This window comes from Neomonachus schauinslandi, chromosome 3, assembly GCF_002201575.2.
Source record: "Neomonachus schauinslandi chromosome 3, ASM220157v2, whole genome shotgun sequence".
NCBI classification, from domain to species: Eukaryota; Metazoa; Chordata; class Mammalia; order Carnivora; family Phocidae; genus Neomonachus; species Neomonachus schauinslandi.
In genome coordinates this window covers 68939328-68963200 of record NC_058405.1, presented here as the reverse complement: position 1 = coordinate 68963200, position 23873 = coordinate 68939328, and the positions used below count along the sequence as shown (strand labels likewise).

The following is a 23873-nucleotide window of genomic DNA, read 5'->3' as shown; positions in this document are numbered from 1 at the left end:
TGGCTTCCAAAACCATAGGACCAAAAAAGAATTAATGAAAACTTTAATATGAGAAATGGAAATGAAACATAATTGTAAATCAAAAACACTAAATAGCAGTTATAAAACTATATATATAGATAGATAGATCAGGGGCGCCTGGGTGGCTCAGTCAGTTAAGCGTCCGACTGTTGATTTCGGCTCAGGTCGTGATCTCCGGGTCATGAGATCCAGCCCTGCAACTGCCCCCCCCACCCCCCACCTTGCACTCCTGCTCGCTTGTGCACTTTCTCTCTCTCAAATAAATAAATCTTTAAAAAAAAACTACATATGGGGCGCCTGGGTGGCTCAGATGGTTAAGCGTCTGCCTTCGGCTCAGGTCATGATCCCAGGGTCCTGGGATCGAGTCCCACATCGGGCTCTCTGCTCCTTGGGAGCCTGCTTCTCCCTCTGCCTCTCTCTCTCTCTGTCTCTCATGAATAAATAAATAAAATCTTTAAAAAAAAAAATAAAAAAAACTACATATATCAGATATCATTCATCATTTAAATAACAAGTATGTTTGATTGAATTAAAAAGTAAAAATGCTAATCACAAGAGATACACTGAAAAATAATGCCTTGGAAAAGTTGAAAGTAAATTCCAATCTATAGATCCAATAGTTTCTACAAAAATGGTTGGTAAGTGAATAGATTTTTATCTGTTTTAAGTTAAAACACTTAAGGTATTTACAATATTTTTTAAATGATTTTTTAATTTTAACCAACATTTTAGAATTAACTAACCAACTGTAAATCTAATACTTAACATTTTATTACTTTAATACTTTTAACTTTACATTTGTGATTTATTTCTCCAAAAGTCTTTACATTTATTATTATGAAATATTTAATGCACACAAAGAAATCACATATGAGTTTCGAAGCATAGTAATAAAGTAAATATATCTGTGAATCTACAGCCAACTTGTGAACTCTTCTCCCTTTCATCCTCCTGTCTTCCACTTAGAGGAAATCACTAACCTTAATTATGTATTTTTCATTTCCTTTTTAAAAAATAATTTTATCATGGGGCGCCTGGGTGGCTCAGTCAGATAAGCTACCGACTCTTGATTTCAGCTCAGGTCATGATCTCAGGGTCCTGGGATCAAGCCCCATGTTGGGCTCCATGCTCACGCGGAGGCTGCTTCTTTACCTCTCCCTCTGCCCCTCCCCTCTGCTCTCTCTTTCTCTCTCTAAAATAAAGAAATAAATCTTTGAAGAATAGTTTTATCAAAAAAATAAAATAAACAGTTTCATCATATATATGTATATGTATCCCTCATAATATTTATTTTTGCTTATTTTTGAACATTATGAAAGTAAATTGTGGATATAGTCTTCTGTGAACTTTCCCCCCCATTTTCTTACGTTCCTAAGATTCATCCATAATATATATAGCTTGTTGGTCATTCATTTTCTTTACATCTTATTTTTTGTAAATCTTTTGGGTCTTAAATTTTGTCTCATCTTTTTTTTCATTTTCCTGAAGAGTAATAATCTTGATGTTTTCAATAATGTTTCTAATCTTTTTTTTTTTTTAAAGATTTATTTATTTATTTGAGAGAGCGAGAATGAGAGAGAGTACATGAGAGGGGGGAGGGTCAGAGGGAGAAGCAGGCTCCTCGCTGAGCTGGGAGCCCGATGCGGGACTCGATCCCGGGACTCCAGGATCATGACCTGAGCCGAAGGCAGTTGCTTAACCAACTGAGCCACCCAGGTGCCCCTCAATAATGTTTCTAATCTTATCACAGTCCTCACCACTCTGTATTATAACATCTGTCCTACTTTATTCATTACATTACTATTCTAGCCCAGAATTCATTTGAATTTATAATCTCTAATTAGTTTGAAAGGCACTTAAAAATAGCTGCTTGGCAGGCAGGTTCATGGTAAGAACTTGTTTGATAAGATCTTTCTTATGAAAGAACCATATATTTTATTCTGTGACCATATTCTTTTGGGGAAGACAGAATACTTCCTATATTTAAAATTTGTGATGTGTATCAATTTTGGGTAAACCCCTAAGTTAACCATCTTTTTTTTTTTTTTAAGATTCATTTATTTGAGAGAAAGTGTGCACATGCACACGTGTCTGCGCAAGGGGGAGGGGCAGGGGGAGAGAATCTTCAAGCACACTCCCCACGGAGTGGGGAGCCTCACTCATGGGGCTTGATCCCGCAACCCTGAGATCATGACCCAAGCCCAAACCAAGGGTTGGACACTTAGCCGACTGAGCCACCCAGGTGTCCCACTAAATATCTTGATTAGTGAAAAAGAGAGCAGAGGCAGGCTTGAGTACTCTCCGATCATGATGTGTGTTGCCACCTCCCCCAGGCTTCCTAGAACAACTGTTAATGACAAGAGTTAGTGGTAGTTTCAGGTGTCACGGATATGATGTCTTTCATTAGGCAGGTTCTCATCTAGACTGTTTTTGTACTGCTGTGTCTGGTGGGCAGTTTTGCCAACTGGGAGCAGAATGTTGGAGGAGAGGTTCTCTTCAACATTTGTACAGGTTTCTGACAGCCACCTGATGGTAGCTGCCTTTTTCTTTGAGTTAGTGCAAAGCCCTAGTGAGAAGACTAGACAGGTAATAACTGTAAGAATATCCATTCTCTAATAAAATTTTTCATGTTTATTTAGTGACAGAGCTGGAATTCAGGCTCATATTAAATTATATTTGTCTTCCTTTTGTAGTAATATTATTTCTACTTTTTTTTTCTTTTTTAAGGATTATTTAGGAAGGCAAGCACAAGGATAAATTGTCTTTGCTGCTTAAGATAATTTTACTAAAGTACTTGAGAGGATGGTTTCCCTAAAAACATAGTACAGTACAAAATCTTAGTTAGTGATGGTCGCTTTTTGATTTACACTATAGCCATCATAGTTTATAATGGAGCTTTGGAATTGTTTGAGATTTCATCTTTAAATCAACAAATAGCTATTAGAGGTGTAATAATTCCTGCTTTATTTTAAGTATTTTAAGTGAAGGCTAGTTTCAAAATCCAGGCCTGTCAGAAGTTGTAAGTAATGATGAAGTGTTAAGAAGCAAGAGACAATTCATTGACTTTGGAGTTCAGAAGTAATTTCACAGATGACTAATTATTTTAATTACATAACTCTTAGTTACTAGATTTTTATAGTCCTCTGTATACTGGTCATTTTTCTTTTAATGTGTACATTCTTAAAGTGTTTCAATTAAACTTTTATGGAAATTTAATAACTTGAAAACAGTATAGTTATTTTAAATTTAACTTCTAAGATAAAATGCTGTTGCTTTGCCAGTACCATTTTGAGATGACTACTGTAAAGGAATTTAAGTGTCCAAATTTAAACTATTTCCATAAGAGTATCCAAAGGTATTCTTAAAACAGAGTGTTGAGGAAAATGAAAATTTTTAACAATTAATTGTCTTATTGAAAAAAAAGGTGGTTTTATATGCTTTTGTACTATATTACTGTTTTATGGCAATGCTTAATATGTGTGATAGTGGAGGTTAATGAAGTGTAGGTAATTGAAAACAAAATAATGAAAAGTATTTGGTTTTGGAAAATTTCCTTTTCAAATATTAAAATATGTGTGGTTCTGAATTCTGTAACTTAATATTTCAGTAACATTAACTTCTCATGATTTCTGCATATTTTCTTGAGTATGTGTATAATTTTAGATTTCAATTTCTGTCTGAAAACAAAAATATTAAGAGGACATCAAAAATTTTGCCATATAAAAATAATATTCACTTACATATAGTAATATGTAAATACATATATTTATATAACCTAGTAAATATATATAGGATATAAATACATGTACATGTCAAATTTATGTAGTATAAATATATTTATATATTTTATATGGAGTATATAGAATATATGTTATATATTATAGGTAATAATAAATGTTTTATTTAGTTAACTGTAACAGCTATACTTCAGACTGTAGGCCTCAATGAGTACTTAAAAATCTAAACACATAGGGGTGCCTAGGTGACTCGGTTGGGATTCTGACTCTTGGTTTTGGCTCAGGTCATGATCTTAGGGTTGTGAGATCAAGCCGCCTCTTGGGCTCTGCACTGGGTGGGGAGTCTCCTTGAGCTTCTCTCTCCTTCCCCCACTCACATGTGTGCTCTCTCTTTCTCTCTCTCAAATAAATAAATAAATAAATAAATAGATCTTTAAAAAAATCTAAACACATAGATTCTACCTCTAAACAGAATTTGAGGATTAAATAAAACAAGTGAGAGCTTTTTTTTTTTTTTTTTACATCGGTTTGGTTTATACATTTTAATCTTATTATAATGACTAACTTTGTATACTTACCTATAAGTACATAGTCTACATTTTTATAATAATATACATAAACATGTAATATATAAAGTTACAATATAAATATTTCTGTTTTAGGAAAAAGTATACCCCATTCTCTCAGCACTAGAACTCTTTTCTGTTTGTGGCTTTGATTCCTTTTCATCCTGCCCACTGCAGGACCTTACTCCATCAAATATTCCTTTGTTTCTCAAGTTTATTATCTCTGTAGGTAATTCCTATATCCTAGTTTACACACATATTGCAGGTAATGATAGCTCTTCCCTATTTTTATACAAAACAAAACACAACCACTTACTTTCTTTTGATACAGATATCCCTTCACATGTTCATACCTCTTCCCTTTTGCTCCATACATCATTAGTTGCTTAGTTCTGTGAATTTTACCTCATCTCTGTCATCTCTTTTTTTAATTTGACCTTAAAAAAAAAAACAACAATATATTTGGAATATTCTGGAAGGATTTTTATTGTTTTGTTATTTAAATTTATGTGTTTGTGTTTTGCAGAGCATTGAATGAAATGTGGAAATGTCAAAATCTGCTCCGGCATCAAGTGAAGGATTTGCTTGACTTAATTAAGCAACCCAAAGTAAGTTAAATTTAATGAAAAATTTTCCTTTGATGATAAGTTTTGTAAAACGCATGTATTTTAGTTACTCCTTACCATTGCTACAGTGGTGTTGAACAACTGTTTCTGTGTGGAACTGTTCTACTCCAGAAATTATGATCTCTAATTTAGAACAAAGAAATCTTTAAGAAACTTATTGCATAGAAAAATTTAAAGTTTACATTTACTATATAAAAAGTGATACCCAACAGGAAAGAGAATGTATTTCTTTGCATTCAGAATTAAAGTTTTTTTGTGGCTTTAAAAAAACCAGGAAATGACTCCATATCTTTGAAAGCACAGAAAATAGAGTAAAATTGCACTTTATCTTGCCACACTAAAATGCTCCCATTGTATAGTCTTTTGGTTTTAGAAGATTTTAATGTCATGTAATTTTAATTACTATCTTTATATTTTTACTTACAATTAATATTACAGTAATCTTAAGGTACTACTTGGTTTTCATAATTATAAGTTAATGGTGGTATTCATCCAGTTGATGAATCATATTTTATTTTTTAGACTTTTAGAATGATTCTGGCTGTTCTTTTTCCCTAGAATGTTGTTTGAGAATGTTGTATATAGGCCTATAAAAGTTATAATTCATCAAAAAAGCAGTATGTGTGGCCATTTTAAATTGCATCCAAGGAAATATATAACACACAAAAATAACAATATACTGTTATTTTTAATTTCTTTTCAGTTCTTAGTGGAACCCCCCCAGTCCCCTAACCCCCCCCTCCAAAAAACAAAACAAAACATACATATACTGCATGCTCATAGAACAGAGGTTGATAGAGAGGAGTTGTTTCATGTAAGGGGAGGCGAATAGTAACCTCTTTGTTTATGGTTTATTGAAACCTGTAATTATTGAACCTGCTAGAATAAGTTTTTTCTTATAATAGATGACTTAAAACTAATTGTAGTGATTCTGCTGTTTCAGTACTTTGTCTGCCAAGGAACAAAATTGGAAAACTCCCAATTAAGTTAGTGTGCTTCAGCCAATAAACATGTATTTTCAGTCAGTGTTCTAATGCAATAAGTTAGTGTATTTCAGTTAAGCTCTGGATAAAGTGCTCCTGTTTGCTACCTAGAGCTGTATTAATTTACTTCCTTTTGGTCAAAGTTGCAAAGGTGTTAATTAAAAATACCAGATGTTTTTATATGCATGTATATAAAATTATTCCTGATTTTAGGCATTATTGAAGTCATATAATAGCAGTAGAGTAGTATGTTAAGTGTGCAGATCATATGTTGAACAGCATGATGTGTGAGACTAATAAAAAATAACTTTGTTTTTGACTCTCACTGTCCCTTTAAAATTTATTTAGTGGGAACTTCTTCCCCTTGCCTGTTGATAGCAACTTGGGAGGGTCTCATGACTTCATTCTCATGTGAAATAACAAAATACAGTCTCAATTCAGTTAAAATGTTTTAATGTCTTCTACTTTGTGGAATTTTCCTTTAAATTGTCTTAAAATAATTACTGAGTTGTCCAAGCTAAAGAGGGAATTCAAAATAATTACTGAGTTGTCCAGGTTAAAGAGGGAATTCTCATTAATGTGATGTGAGGTTGATGCAGAAATCAAATGGAAGAAGATGGTAACCCAAAGTGGAATTCTAGTGAAAGGAGAAGTAATAGTCTCTTATTACTTAGTATTCATTTTATACCAAGAAATATAGTAGACATTATAGAGTTAAAGGTAGAAAAAATGCAAAGCTGTGTTTATCCTTTGGGTGTTTATATTTCTTCCTATTTTACTAGGAAGACTCTTACATACTTATTAATCAGTGAATGTTTCTTTGCCTTCTTCATTAGTCAGTCTGATAAATATTCTTATGTAGTTCAGCACTGTAGCCCTTCTACTTTATTTAACTAAATTCGTTTACTCAGTGTCACTCAAAGTGACATTATTTCCAGTATTGTACTCTTGTTGATGCTGTTTCTTTTTCATGTGGATCAACTTCTTTACAGCCCAGCAATACCTGTTTCTCCCCAAATTAAACAACAGATATCTTACATGATTCTAGACAGATATATTCAAATACTTTAAATTCCAAATATTTGGGAATTAACTCTTGTATTTTATGTTTTGTCTCTTGCTTCCTCTTAGGAAGCTCCTTGTGAATAGGGATGGTTTATTTGTGTATTTATTTGATTTGTTGCCTTCACGCCAATGTTTTTCTAGTTCAGTGTATTATATAGAGTTGTTCAAAGACATCTTTTTTTAAAGAAATAACACTAACTTGGTGCAGTGAATAACTAGCACTCTTAGAAACATCTTTTGTACATGTGACTTTACATGGGGTACAATGTGGTGAACACATTCATTCACTGAAATAATACTATGTTGATACAGCAAGTAAGTAGCACTCTTGTAAAAATCTTTTGTACATGTCAGTGGCATCTTTTTAAAATTGTCTTTATCAGCGTCTTCCCCGTAAGCTTCATGACTATGCCTTATAATCCTCAGGCTTAAAAATTTTAGGAACACCTCAGGTCATTCAGAATTATATACTTGTGAACTTTTTGTTTGAGATAAGCTTCAAACTTGAAAACCAGGTTATTTTGTTCCTTTTTTACACTTAGTTGCCCTGTTTCATTGCTAGAGAAAACAAAATATCTCCCTGTTTCAAAAGGTTGGTGTAGTAGTCTCCTTTTGTTTAGAGGATGACAAAACAGGGTGGGGGGGAGAGATGACAGCAATAGAGCATTCACCTTTCATTCACTTCATGGAGTTTTAAACGTAGCTCAAGAGGGAGCTCACAGTTGTGGTGGTCAGAGTATGGGCCTGAAGCATTAGTAGGTTGTGCTTATCTAATTTTCTGAAGGGTATAATGAAGATTATTGTTAGGAAATGTTAATTTTGCTTTTTTGTGTGTGATTTACAGACAGACGCCAGTGTCAAGGCCATATTTTCAAAAGTGATGGTTATTACAAGTAAGTTATTTCAAATATTACATGTAGAGTTTAAGGTTTAATTGAAATATTTCTTTTTGATAATTTAAAGTGTTTCATGGAGTTTCATTTTAGGCTATGATAATATAGGAAAAGAGTATAAAGTGTTTCTGATTGATTTTTTTTTTCAACAGCTTCAGCTTTTCTTCTTTTTTTTAATTTTCATTTACTTTGCTACACAGAATTTTTCTTTTTCTTTTTGTGTTGGTATGAGCAAGAACTGGAGAAAGGATTTATTACATAAATTTATTTTTGGGAATTCATTCAAACTGTTGCATAAGCTTACTGTGAAAACTGAATCTGTGCTTGCTCTAATGTGACTCTATTTGAAGCTAATTTCATTCTAAGCCAAAATTTAGAGTAAAGTGTATACATAATAATTACAAAAGAGCTTCTTTGAAAAAAAAAATACTAATTTGCTTTTTTGCTTTCCAGTGATTTCAAATAAAATGTTATTTAATTGCATTTGACAGTAAATACAAAAGGATTGTGTAGCACATCTCTTTTGTTCAGTGCAGGGAATGGGTAAAGTAGCTGTTTTTGTAGGGCATTTGCTTTTCCTCCTGCTTCAGAGATCACTGTGTATAGTGTAGCACATGGACAAAAGGAATATCAGGAACACCTGGAGGAACATTTCTGCTGAGCTTCCACTTGGGAATAGTGAAGAGATCTATCTTAGATGAATTTCTGAGATGTTAACAAATATTCCAAGATGTGTATGGAAGTAATGCTCAAATACTGAAGAGAACAGTAACTGAATTAGCTGAGTTTTAGCCTAAGTGATAAGAGTTTTAGCCTGAGTAAGGCTTTAGGACCAAAATATCTTTTAGTCTTGGGCAGTTAAACATAAATTAGTTTTCAATTTCTTTAGATAACTTAAAGCAAGTGATTTTCTGCTCTTGCTTTTTAATAACTATCTCCTTGCTGTTTGGCTGTGGATACTCTCTCTTAAAGGAGGTCATCTATATTTTTTCTATTTTTTACCCCTGTCTGTTTTCCCAAATTCTGTTCTGAGGAATGCTAGTATCCTGTATAGGTGCTAATAGTATTGTTAGAAAAAAGGGTTTCATGGTCAAGTACGTTTGTAGAATGCTGAATTAAAGGGTTTTTTAATTTGTTTCCTCCCTCCCTTCTCCCTCTCTCTCTCTTCCTCCCACTCCCCCCCCCCAATTCTGTTTGTTTCTTGAATAGTAGACCTTATTGTAGCCTTTAGTATGATGCCTATACATTATGGAGGGGCTGTAAAGTGACATCTTCCAAAATTATTTGAAGACAGTACAGTAGATTTTTTGTGTTATAGAAACATGAAAAGATCATATAGTCAAGTATTTATAATAGGGACACTTTGTTCTTATTATCCTCAGTGATCTAGCTAAGACTTAAAATGGAATTTCAAAGTTGTATATGAACTTGAAGACTGCACTTACTGCATTTCTATTTTAAGATTTAGTTGAGTTTCTACAATTTTTATTATAGTCCATAGTTCTATATTATAATTTCTGTTATTGGAAGTATCCTAGTCTGGTCCTCTATAACAGTTGTGAGTAGCCCCCCCTCCCCCCAAGAAGACACTGGGATCAACATTTTACTAGCTTTCATAAGTGTTTTGATACATCAGTATATTAGGAGAGTGGTATAGAAATCATCTTTGATTCTACGGGGATTTATCCTTTCTCATGCAATAATGACATATCCGACAGTAACACCTGAAACATTTTGCTCAGCATGTTTTATTAAATGATAGCATGTGTATAGGAATTATCTCTCGATGGTTTAACAAATTAATGCAATACAGGAAAATAGTTTCTTAAAGGTAAAACTTACTGATCTCTTGTTGGAAGTTACAAGAGAACAATGTACATAACAAGCTCAAGGGAGACAGTAATAAATGGTATCATTCAGGTTGACATTTAGTGCCCTTAAATATTATAAGGGGTTATTTAGAAATAGCCAGTTCAATCTTTTCCTACAAAGATGTTCCTTCACAGTGATTTTGTTTCATATTTCTAGAAAGCAGAATTTTGTGAAAATTGAGTATTGAAGTTGTTCCACAACTTCTAATTCAACTAAACTGAATTTGTAAATTAGGATTATTAATCAAAGTAATAAAAAGACTGAAAAATGTTGATCTTTTATTATTTTGAGAAATTTCTAAAATGGTATTTTTACTGAATTTTAATTTATTTAAGGAAATTTGCCAGATCCTGGTAAGGCTCAGGATTTCATGAAGAAGTTCACACAGGTGTTGGAAGATGATGAGAAAATAAGAAAACAGTTAGAAGTACTTGTTAGTCCAACATGCTCCTGCAAGCAGGCTGAAGGCTGTGTGGTAAGGAGAGACATTTAAAAAGAGTTGGGATGCCTGGGTGGCTCATTCGGTTAAGCGTCCGCCTTTGGCTCAGGTCATGATCCCAGGGTCCTGGGATTGAGTCCTGTAGGGAGCCCGCTTCTCCCTCTGCCCCTCTTCCGCTCATGCTCTCTCTCTCTCTCTCTCTGACAAATAAATAAATAAAATCTTAAAAAAAAAAATAAAAATGGGCGCCTGGGTGGCTCAGTTGGTTAAGCGACTGCCTTCGGCTCAGGTCATGATCCTGGAGTCCCAGGATCGAGTCCCAGGATCGAGTCCCGCATCAGGCTCCCTGCTCAGCAGGGAGTCTGCTTCTCCCTCTGACCCTCCCCCATCTCATGCTCTCTCTCTCTGTCTCATTCTCTCTCTCAAATAAATAAATAAAATCTTTTAAAAAATAAATAAATAAATAAAAATAAAAAGAGCTAATGTTTGGGGCACCTTGGTGTTTCAGTTGGTTAAGTGTCAGACTCTTGATTTTGACTCAGGTCACGATCTCAGGGTTGAGATCGAGCCCCACGATGCGCTCCATGCTGGGTGTGGAGTCTGCTTAAGATTCTCTCTCTCATAAAAAAACAAAACAAAACAAAAACAAAAAGAGCTAATGTTTGAAGAAGCCCCCAAACCTTTTTTGACTCCTTTAAGGAAATAATGTATGTTCATTATGTAGAATGTATATTCATTATGTAAAATAACACATATATTCATTATGTAAAATTTTGACACCTTTAATAAAATAATTTGTATTCATTTATGTGAATTTTGTATTCATTATGTGAAATTTATATTCATTATGTAAAATATCACAAAAATGACAATAAACTATAACCCCTTTATAGAGACAATTACTGTTAATATTATGGTGTATATCTTCCAAAATAAGATCATATACATACAGCATTGTTCATTTTACTTATTTTTATTAGTCTTTTACAGTATTAATAGCAGTGTAGGATACCATTGAATATATGTACCATAATTATTGAACAGTCCACTTGTGTTACACATTTAGATTTTTTCCCAGTTTTTATTTAAAGAGCACTTTAGTATCCTTATAGCCAAATAATTTTTCACAGTCTTGATTATTTCTTTAGTATAGATTCAGTATTGGCTTCTATCATTATTGGAAAGAAGAAGAACTCCAAGAAAAACATAATTATTTTGGTAGGATTTGTATTCTTGTTTGCTAATCATCTGATGATTTTTTCTTCTTGGGCATATTAGCCATTTATATATTTTTTTTGTAAATTGTGTGTTTTTAATCTTTGCCTATTTTTCTGGAATGACATTTGTTTTATTGATTTGTTAGTCATGTATGTTAATTAAGTTGCAGATAATTTTCTCTCATTGTAGGTTGCCCTTTGATTTTGTTTATGATGTCCTTTACATACCATAGTTTTATTTTAATGTAGCTGAGTCTATCAGCAGACTCTTCAAGGTTTTTGCATTTTATGTCCTGCTTGCAAAACTCCATTCTATTGCAAGTCAATGAAAATATTTACTCATGTCAATATTTCTCAATCTGTTGCCCATGCATCTTCCAAGAGGCTTTAAAAAAAAAAAAAAGATTCTTGGCTCCACCCCAGATTGACTAATTCTTCACAATGAGGTCCAGGAATCTGTTGTTTTAAAAAGTTTCCCTGATAATTTTATTCTCTGAAGTTTGTGTCTCCACTGAACCTGGTTTTATTCTTTTGTATTTGTTTTTATCTTTTTGTAATGTTTGTGGCATAAGGTATGAGATAGGAATCTGTTTTTATTCAAAATGTCTGTTCAGTTATTTCAACACAGTATATTGAATAATCCATCTTTTTTTCTCGTTAGTTGAAATGTTACCTTATGCAAAATTTTTAATTTAGTTTGTTTTTCTGGACTCCTTCAATTCTATTGATTTGTTTATTCCAACACCAGTATTACATGGTTTTAATTATTTTAGATTCTTAATATTTTAATATGTAATTTTTTAAACATATTTTTGTAATAGTTAAAAATATCTGCCTTACAGCGTGAAATAACTAAGAAGTTGGGCAACCCCAAACAGCCTACAAATCCTTTCCTGGAGATGATCAAGTTTCTCTTGGAGAGGATAGCACCTGTGCACATAGATACTGAATCTATCAGGTATTTTTATATAAAAATATTAAGTTTTCATTACTATTCATTCATGCTTCAGTCAGTTGCTTTTGAGTACCTGACTTAACCTGTCAGATTTTTGTAGATGTGAAATGGCTATATACTCATCTATTTATATCTGTACGTATATCTGTTCATATATATGTATATGTGTGTATGTATATGTACACACTCATCTATATATCTTTGTATATTTAATTTTTCTTGTTATTTATTTTAATTTTAAGTATTACTTCATTTGGATGAGAAAATGTCAATTTAAGCCTAGTTTCTATCTGTTACCAGTATATCAGGAATTCCTCTTTTTTAGTTTGCATAGGTTAGGTAATACAAACAATTTGTAATTATACTCTCAGGAAAAGAAAATTAGGTGAGTATGTTGTAAAGCAGCATATGATGCATTTTCACAGGTATTTGAGAACTGAAAGTGTTTGATATCACCTGACTGTGGAAAATACTTTCTTTTTATGGCTGTATTCCCTTATGTAAAATGTTCTTTTTTTTTTTTTTTTAAACATTTTCCTAAAGTGTTTCGACTGGTTGAAAAAATAAAGTGCTTACAGAATGTATATATATAACATTCTGGTTTACTGGTTATCAGTAGTATCTTTTGAGATACATTAGAATCTAAATAATAATATCCTGTACCAATGGACCCTTTTTGGGGATTTGTTTTGTTTGGGAGGGTAGAGGGTGGAGCTTTTGGCCTGCGATCCCCTGCAGAGTAGGGAGACCCTGTTTTCGATACTCAGCAGTCACTTTGGACTCCTACTGCATCAGTTTTCATCTGAAGAAAGGACTCTAAGGTTTGAAAAACAATATAAAACAAAAAATCAGAACCCTCTGTATTAGTACAAGGAAGACACTGAATCAGTCTGAAATTCAATCATTAAATAATCCCATGCTTTATTCAAGACAATGCTAGTTAGGTATTGGCAAAGCATATTTTTTTGCTTTTCATTAACCCTCTGGTAATGCATAAGGAGTTTTAATCAGGAGATTATATTATAGTTTCATAAAATTAATGCAGATAGTGTTCAGAGGACTGAAAGAGGATTTATCTAAAGTAGTATTTGACCTAAGAGGAAGAATGGGTAAGATTTTGTTTTTACAGAGTTGGGAGAATGAATATTCTAGGCACTGAGATTAATATAAACCAGCTAACTGGACAGGAAAGGACAAAGATATTTAGAAAATGATTGCCATGGAAAGGTATAAAAGTGTTATGAGATAATGCTAAAAAAAATAGTTGGGATCAGATTGTGGAAAGCATTTAAGGTCTAACTTTAGAGCTTTTACTGTTTTAAGTCTGTTGAGAACAATGGATGCTTAATGATGGATGGGAGGAGGGAAGTAGAATGGATAGACTGTTAAGGTGTTACAAATTGTCTATGGATGCTGGTAGTGGGATGGAAAGGGAAAATTATGTTTGAGGAAGGTTTTAATAGATGGGTCATCTTACTGGAAATGGGGAATAAAGTTGATGAGGAGTAAGAAGTATAAGAGCTCAAGTCCAAGTGATGAAGCACGTAGCAATACTTTGAAAGGAATTAAGGGAACTGATGTGCTTCTTATTTGGACATGACAAACAATTAAAAAATCAAGGCAAATTGAGCTTAATGTGAAACTATGAGAATGGATTTGTTCCCTGTACATGAGATTGTGTAGAAAGAAGTAAAAAGATTAAAAGATCATGGACAGAACCTTGGAATTTTGTTTTTCAACAGTAGAAAAATTACAGGAGTGTAAGAACACCAGGTTATTGTAGTGTTTTGAAAGTTAAGGTGGAGAAAGTTTTCACAAATAATGTGTACTATGAACAGTCAAACTGAGGTCTTTGGCTTTATTATCAGTAGTTTGTAGTGATACAGAAGATAAGTCAAAATATAAATAACAGTAACAAGTAGTAGCAATTAGCCCTTCTAAATGTCTGGGATGAGTCCAAATGTTTTACATGTTTACTTATTTACCTCTTAACCATGTGAGACAAGAAATATTATTCCCGATTTACAGATAAGGAACAGTGAGTTACACAGATGTTAATTAACTTCCCCACTGCTAGGAAGTGGTGAATGGCATTGAAACCCAGGAAGTCTGGCTCCAGAGCCTTCTTGGTTAACCACCACACTATCTAATAGGTCTCCAGAAATATTCCACACTTAGTCCCTTGCACCAGTAGTCTCTGAGTGTCCAATTCACCTAACTCTCCTGATAGTGGTTATTAACTTTTTCGGTCCTTGCCATTTCATAGGTAATTGGTGATACTCTTTAAAAAAAAAAAAGTGTCATTAATAAAATTGAACATTTTTCTTCCCCATATATTTCTTGGTTAATTGCATTTTAAAACACTTTTCTGTGAGGGGCTTGGAGGAATTGTCTTTTTTTTATTGATTGTAAGAATGCTTTATGAAATAGATGCCTGGGTGGCTCAGTCGGTTAAGCATCTGCCTTTGGCAAAGGTCACTATCCCAGCGTCCTGGGATCAAGTCCCACATTGTGCTCCTTGCTCAGTGGGGAGCCTGCTTCTCACTCTGCTTGCTGCTCCCCCTGCTTGTGTGTGCTTGCCCCCCCGACAAATAAATAAATACATCTTTTAAAAAAAAAGAATGCATTCCATGTTCATGGATCGGAAGAATAGACATTGTTTTAAAATGTCTATGCTGCCCAGAGCAATCTATACTTTCAGTGCCATCCCGATCAAAATACTAACGGCATTTTTCAAAGTGCTGGAACAAACAATCCTAAAATTTGTATGGAATCAATTGAAAAGACCCCGAATAGCCAAGGAAATGTTGAAAAAGAAAAACAAAACTGGGGGCATCACATTGCCTGATTTCAAGCTATATTACAAAGCAGTGATCACCAAGACAGCATGGTATTGGCACAAAAACAGACACATAGACCAATGGAACAGAATAGAGAGCCCAGATACAGACCCTCAACTCTATGGTCAAATAATCTTCAACAAAGCAGGAAAAAATAACAATGTTAAAAAGACAGTCTCTTCAATAAATGGTGCTGGGAAAATTGGACAGCTATATACAGAAGAATGAAACTCGACCATTCTCACACACCATACACAAAGATAAACTCAAAATGGATGAAAGACTTCAATGTGAGACAAGAATCCATCAAAATCCTAGAGGTGAAGATAGGCAGTAACCTCTTTGACATTGGCCACAGCAACGTCTTTCAAGACATGTCTCTAAAGGCAAGGAAACAAAAAAGAAAATGAACTGTTGGGACTTCATCAAGATAAAAAGCTGCTGCACAGCAAAGGAAACAGTCAACAAAACAAAGAGGCAACCCACAGAATGGGAGAAGATATTTGCAAATGACACTACAGACAAAGGGCTGATATCCAAGATCTATAAAGAACTTCTCAAACTCAGCACCCAAAAAACAAGTAATCCAGTCAAGAAATGGGCAGAAGACATGAACAGATGCTTCTCTAAAGAAGACGTACAAATGGCTAACAGACACATGAAAAAATGTTCATCATCATTAGCCATCAGGGAAATTCAAATCAAAAGCACACTGAGATACCACCTTACACCAGTTAGAATGGCAAAAATTGACAAGGCAAGAAACAGCAAATGTTGGAGAGGTTGTGGAGATAAGGGGAACCCTCTTACACTGTTGGTGGGAATGCAAGTTGGTACAGCCACCTTGGAAAACAGTGTGGAGGTGCCTCAGAAAATTAAAAATAGAGCTTCCCTATGACCCAGGAATTAACACTACTGGGTATTTACCCCAAAGATACAGATGTAGTGAAAAGAAGGGCCATATGCACCCCAATGTTCATAGGAGCAATGTCCACAATAGCCAAACTGTGGAAAGAGCTGAGATGCCCTTCAGGAGATGAATGGATGAAGAAGATGTGGTCCATATATACAATGGAATATTACTCAGCCATCAGAAAGGATGAATATCCACCTTTTGCATCAACATGGATGGGACTGGAGGAGATTATGCCAAGTGATATAAGTCAAACAGAGAAAGACAATTATCATATGGTTTCACTTATTTGTGGAACATAAGGAATAGCATGGAGGACATTAGAAGGAAAGGAAAAATGAAGGGGGAGAAATCAGTGGGGGAGACGAACCATGTGATGCTATGGACTCCGAAAAACAAACTGAGGGTTTTAGAGGGGAGGGGAGTGGGGGGATGGGTTAGCCCAGTGATGGGTATTAAGGAGGGCACGTGTTGCGTGGAGCCCTGGGTGTTATATGCAAACAATCATGGAACACTACATCAAAAATTAATGATGTACTGTATGGTGACTAACATAACATAATAATAAAAAAAAAAGATTGAATACCTCAAAAAAAAAAAGAATGCTTTATAAAATAGGCTATTAATCTAGTTTGATTGCCTTTTAAATTTGTGTAATTTATAATAAATACTATATAATTAAATCTACCAGTTGTTTCCTTTATGATTTTTCTGCCTTTCTTTTCATACTAGGTAGTTATGTTTTTCTACTTAAATCTTTAGTTGGTCTGGAATTCATTTTAGTGTAAGGTGGAAGTAGATATTCATCCTTTTTAAAAAAAAGCATAGCTAGTTATATCAAACTCCATTGATTGAAAAATTCTTTCCTTCCCAATTTGTAGTGTTTCCTTATTATAAAGTACTGTATGATTTGGACTCTTACTGAATTTTCACTTTGGTTCATTTGTCTTTTGAGGTGTTAATGAAACATTTTTATCTTGTTGAGAAAGTTCTTTCATCCTTCCCCCTCCCCCTAAAATTAATTGGCTGTTCCCAAATGTTAATTGATTTTTCCAGTTGAGCCATAGAATGCATCTGTTGAATCTTGTCCCATACCAAATTGTGTTCCCCTGATAACATTTGGAGATTTAGTGAAAAAATGTCATTACTTGTCTTGACTTATTCAAATCTCTGTGTTCCCCTTCATATAATTCTGGAGTTTACACATAGATTCTGTGCATGTAAAACTTATTTTATATATTTTAACTTACTGTGAATAGATTTTTCCCCTCTCTGTATTTTTTAGGTGGTTTTGGCTGATACTGAAAAGCACAATTGATTTTTTTGTGTTTTGTTGGTATCACCTCACTGAACTAGTATTTTTTAATAGTTTTTACTACTCTAACTGTAGTGTATGTTATTTATTTTTTATAAAAAGAACAAATACCTAAAAGTGTGAATGATTATTTTGGACAGTATTGCATTATAAATGTTTATTTTAAAATAACCTATGCTTGTTTTCAGAAGAAAATTTCAGAGCAGTTTTTTTTTGGTAAATCTATTCTAATTTCTAGTGAAGTTTTATTATATGTCTGTTATCTAGTTATTTTTACACCTTTCAGGAACAGGCCTGTGTGTTTCTGGCTCTTAGAACAGTGCCTGACACATAGTAATATTTGGTAAATATTTTGAAAGTGCTTAATGTTGTCATTTATCCTTATTTTAGTATACATTGTTCTATTTACTCAATAATGAATTTCAGATAATTAGAAAACACTTATTCATGTGTTTGGGCATAATTCTTCTATGGAAAATGCAAGAATAAAAATATAGGTAGCATTAATAAACAGCAAATCAAATAACATTTGGACTTCCTTTGAATGGACAGGAAAAATACTATTTTTGAGAAGAAGTATCTTAAAATACCTATTATAATTTTTTGTTTTGCAGTAATGTTTGGCAAACAGCTTTGTCAAATTTTTATGGATGTCTGTATAGAAAATATTCATGATTATTTTTCATAGACATTAGTAATAAAGAACAGTTGAAAATACGACTTTTTTTTGTCATACTTTAGTGCTCTTATTAAGCAAGTGAATAAATCAATAGATGGAACAGCAGATGATGAAGATGAGGGTGTTCCAACTGATCAAGCCATCAGGGCAGGTCTTGAACTGCTTAAGGTAAATATGCTTATGGTGAAATTAAGTGCCTAATTAGATAACTGTTTAACATATATATAGTATATATTTTTTATTCTTGAGATTTGCTTAAGTTTTTATAGAAACTGAAGTAAAATTTTCTCAATCATTTTAGGTAATTTAGAAATTGCACATTTCCTCTAACATGTAAGCTAAATATTTTCAGGTTTAAATTGTATAATATAGCCTACCTAGTATTGTTACTTGATTATAATTTGAAGTTTTCATTAGTGAGCAAGGAAAGTGCTAGCCCTACCAAACATGGAGCCAAATTCTTCGTAAAACTCCATTTTATCTTTTATTTTGTTAGCTAAAATATACTACTGGCTTTTACTTATTATAAAAATATCAACTAGTTATTGACAACTTAGAAAATACAAAATTATAAAGAAGAAAACATAAGCCTATCACACATAAACATTCCTTTTGTTTTCCTTTTAATTTTAAGAAAATGCACACTTACATAGTTGAGATCAGACTGAATATATACAATTTTGTATCTTGACTATTTTCCCTTATTATAAACATTTTTATCAGTGTTTTTTAAGAAGGTTTTTTAAGAGTGTCAAAAATCGTTTTTGGCTGTTATTTATTAGATGGATGCTTTGGGGCAGGTTCATTGCCTCCAGTTCTTCATCTGTAATGGAGATAATAATAGCACTTACCTCACAGAGGACTAAATTAAGTCATGAACATGAGTTTTTGAGCACAGTGTCTGGCTCATAGTAAAAATATAAAAAACATTATTTTTTGAAATGGTGATTAATCCACTTTTGCAGTGCCATGGAGTTCCCAACTATTTCCCTGGATATTTAGGTTTTTCTAATTTTATTCTTATAATCACTACAAAGATAAATACATCTAAGATCTCTTGGTGTTGTCTTTTTTTTTAATGCTGGAATATAAAGAGAATGATCATTTTCAAAATTTTTGGATGTATATAATTTAATAAAACTCCTTTACAGAAAAATTATACCCATTTATAATTCTGTCAGCAGTGAATGAATGTGCCTATCCTATCTTCACAAACATGGAATGTTATAAATCTTAGAGATTTGCTAATCTGATAAGTAAAAATAATGTTTTAATTTGTGTAATTATTGCAGTGAGGTACAATCATTAGTGTTTTCCCTATGGTGAATTCATTATTTTTACCCTGTGTTCATTTTCTCTCTCTCTCTCTCTATAATCTTGTGTTCATTTTCTACTGACATCTCAATTTTTTTGTTCTTTTTAACTGATTGAGATTTTTTATTCTCCTTGCTTTTTTATAGGACATATTTGATATATAAAAAATAAAATGTATTCTATTATATGTGTTATAAAGCATAGTAATAAAGTGAATACAGTGAAAAGTAAATAGGATGCTAACTCAAATAGAGTATTAACAATACTGTTGAAGTTCCCTGAGTAGTTTTTTTTCTGTGATTCACATCCCCCAGGTATAATTGTTTTGAATTGTTCTGTTGTTTGGGGTTTATTATTCATTCTCTTACTGTCCTTGTAGTTTTATCATCTTTGTATCTCTAAGTAACATAACTTATTTTGCTTGTTTCTGAATCTTACAAATATGGCATTATGTTTAATGTATTTTTCTACTGCTTGCTTGTTTTTACATTCCATGTTTGATTCCAGTTGTTTATTTTAAGCTTAACAATCCTGTCTGTTCAGAAGATTTTTATTGTTTTTGTTTTTCAATCTGAAATATAACCCATCTGGAATTTATTTTGGAAGTATATATTGTGGGGGAGGATCTAATTGGATTTTCTCCAAATAGCTGTGTATTTTTATCAGGACTATTTATTAAAAATCCCATCCATTTTCATTTTCTGTTCCTTCTTTATAATCTACTTTAATCTAAATTCTTAATGTATGCTTGGACTAAAAAGTTTTACTTTTTCTGTTTTGTTTCTTCTGATGTTAGTACAGTGTTGATTTGATAAATGTAACAGTTGTAAATGTTACAATAGCTTTTACGATCTGTTGTTTTACCCTCTTTCCTAGATAACTTTTTTCTAAAAATGTTATTAGTTTCTTCTAATGACCTTTATTTAGAAGACTAGAGCTATTTTGTTAAATTCTCTTTCTTTTCCTTTTCTCCTCATCCTCCTCCAAAAAACCCAAACATTAACTAAAATCTAAATTATTTTGAGTAGAATTGAGTAATTTAATTTTGAAAGAAATGACTTTGTTAGATCATGCAGTCTTCTACACTAGAACATATCTGTTACATATTTAAGTTTTAAACTTTATTTACAGTGCTCTCATGTACTTGTTAGCATAATTATTTTTATATTTGATTTGAGTATTTCCAGTATGTAATATTTTGGATTTATATTATAAAGATGGAAAGGGTTTACAGATCATTTTTATGACTCATTTTTTTAAGGTACTCTCATTTACACATCCCATCTCGTTTCATTCTGCTGAAACATTTGAATCTCTCCTGGCTTGTCTGAAAATGGATGATGAAAAAGTAGCAGAAGCTGCACTCCAAATTTTTAAAAACACAGGAAGCAAAATTGAAGAGGATTTCCCCCATATCAGATCGTAAGTTTATTCTGATAAATATACTAGAAAATGGAAAAATAATTTACTGTTTCTTGATTGATGTAATTGTTGGAATCTTTTAAGTTTTGAGGAAATCATGTCTAGGTTATCTTAAGTTTATACCGTTCAGTTTAGATTCTCATTTCCGGGGGAGATAGCCCTGATTGGTATTTTAGAAGATTCATGAAAATGTGGAGCAAACATGGCATTTCTTTTTGAAGCATTGATTTTGCTTAAATATTTTAATGGAAACAATTTTATAGTAAAACATTCTCTTGATATATCATGGCATAGAATAAACAGTTCACATAAATTTAAGGTCTAATGGGAAATTTCAAAGGAATTTCAGCAGGACTGTGCATAGGACTCTTCAGTATGTGATTAAAAGTATTGAATTGAAAATTTTCAGAAGCAGTGCTCTATTTGACTCAGGGAAGCATGGAATAAACCTCCTAACAGCAGTGTATTTTTGTGTGTGTTTCAGTATTTCCAAGAATTGGAAATTGTGCTGTTATCCTTGGGATTTCTAATGCTGGTTGATTATTCAAGATTCTGTAATACCTCAAAACAATAAGTCTTCATTTTCTATGGATCCCTGCTTACTTCTCTATATGCATCTCTCCACCTGTTCCTGGAGGGTATATCTGATAGTTGGTCCTGATCTTGCCATAGTCATTGGTGGTTAGTTTTACATCTACCTCATTACTTCTGGCTTAGCCAGTAGTCCAGTTAGTTGTGGCTGGGGTAGCATGCTTCTTCATTTGGAGGAAAAACCTCAGAAAGAGACTGGACAAAGGTAGCTCTTAAAATCTCAGGTACACTTTTTGTTATTCCTTTTTTTTCATATGAACTTAGTTCTGGAAACTATTACTAGGACAAAGGCATTATTTAAGTGATCATTGAAACATACCAGAATTTTGTAATCATATTCTCTTTGGCAAGAGTAAGAAACTTTATTGTTTAGAACTGACTTTTTGGGGCGCCCGGGTGGCTCAATTGGTAAGCGTCTACTTTTGGCTCTGGTCATGATCCCTGGGTCCTGGAATTGAGTTCCGAGTCTGGCAGGGAGACTGCTTCTCCCTCTTTCTCTGCCCTTCCCCCCTGCTCATGCTCGTACTCTCTCTCGACTAAATGAGTAAAATCTTTAAAAGGAAAAAAAAAGAACTGACTTCTTAATTTTTAAGGGAATGCAGAGCATGAATTTTCCTTTGAATGGTGCTGTGATTCTCCAGATCAGAGATCAGTTTGGAGATACGCACAAACAATACATAACTCTGTATTACTGAATGCCCACTGACTGTACTATCTCATTTAAACCTTTTAACAGTTTAGTAAAGTGTAAAATATCCTAATCTTCCAAGTGAGAAATCTGATATTCACTCGAGGTAAATGGTTTTGGGTCATATAGCTAGCAAGTAGCAGAGTGAAGATTTGAACTTAGGCCTGTTTGTCTGAATGCCTATGGTGCCATATCCATAATGGCACAATTCCTTTCTTAATTAGGGTTTTGGGCAAGTTTTAGTTTGATTTATTCACTGGAGGTTTTTATTTTTATTCTAGACTGTCTTTCCTAGCACCCTTTATATCTTAAAGAAACTTTGATATATTTGTAGCACTACAAGAGCAAGGTTGAAAGGTGGACATTTTAGAACATGCAAAGGGCATTTTAAAACATCTGCTTTAATATGGAACTGAAGTACTTAAAACTATTTGATTTATATGCTGAGTATATTTCAAATGTTTCTCATGAGGAAAATTAACTGATATTGAATACCTGCTGTGTGTGCATGCACTGTTCTTGATGAAGTAGCTCATATATATCTTCCAGTAGATAAAAATGTATGCAGATTTTATGTTTTAAATGATTAAATCGAGTGAGTCAATACTGAGGAAAAATGATAGAGTTGAGTGTTTATTAAATTATCTTCCCTTGAATTCACCAAAGTAATTCCAAAGAACCAAAAGAAAAATGTATCTAAGTAGAAGCTACCACAAACTGGACAGAATTGTAGCTAAATAAGTCATCTAGAAGGAATTGAATGTGAGAACATTGACAGTTGTTAACACATATTCCTGAATCAGGAGAATAAGGGAATGGATAGTAAGTGTTCTGTTGTTTGCTAATTTAGAGGAGGAGATTGAGGTATGGGCAGGCTTTGAGAGAAATAAGGAAAGCCTAATTTCTGCTGTCATAGAACTAAAGAAGAGACTTGTGGTCACACCATTTTTCTTTGGGCTGACCTGTTTTCCTTAGCAGGAGGAGCAAAGCTTAGAGGTGAGGCTTAGAGTAGAATTGTGACGCAAATGTCTTATTACCAACTTTACAGGCACAGAAAAAATTGTGTGCTTCCCCACTAAACAAAAATGATGATGTACTATGGTTTCCGTTCTGACTCCTCCTGTCTCTTAGGAGTCTGGTTTACCCCCAGAGTAGGCAGATGTGCCAAAACTAAGAGTCCTTTTATAGCATAGGATATAGCCATAGTTCAGGTGGAGCTAGTTCTCATCACTGGCAGGGTTTTGGTAGACTCGGAGAGAAATTACACAGAGATAAAGGACTTGCTACGTTTAGTCCCAGGTCCTTCCTCCATGCTACTTACTTGGCCAAGTGATTAATGAGTTGGGAGCTTTGATGTTAATTTTTTAAGAGAGGCACCTGATGTTTAGTCATTAGATGTTAATTTTTTAAGAGAGGCACCTGATAATTCAGTCATCAGGGAGATGCTATCTGCTTTAAATGGCAGAGCCAGAGAATTTCTCTTATTCAAAGATGCGTTAACAGAGTACAAATAAATTAACGTGAAACCTAAGCAGATATTTTAGTATTCCAAAGAAAACTGATAATCAGTATTTGGAAGAATTGAATTTTTCTAGGAAAAAAAATTTTAAACCATTCTAAACGCCAAGAAAGTTGAGCAGCAAATGATATCTGCAAAAATAAGAGAACAAGAAATATATATAAAAAAAGGGAAGTGGCAGGACTAAGGATAAAGAAGACAGGAACATACTTGTATTA

The 23873-nt window shown here is 33.3% G+C and overlaps 1 protein-coding gene across 1 annotated transcript in view; it reads left to right on the top strand.

The window, feature by feature from the left end:
• PDS5B (PDS5 cohesin associated factor B) overlaps positions 1–23873 on the top strand; it is a 195230-nt gene that overhangs the window by 110227 nt on the left and 61130 nt on the right. The window contains exons 14-19 of the mRNA XM_021678280.1: positions 4851–4932; positions 7843–7891; positions 10099–10238; positions 12262–12377; positions 18184–18289; positions 20697–20857. Coding sequence (XP_021533955.1) covers positions 4851–4932; positions 7843–7891; positions 10099–10238; positions 12262–12377; positions 18184–18289; positions 20697–20857 — 654 coding nt within the window. The remainder of the gene's footprint in view (positions 1–4850; positions 4933–7842; positions 7892–10098; positions 10239–12261; positions 12378–18183; positions 18290–20696; positions 20858–23873) is intronic.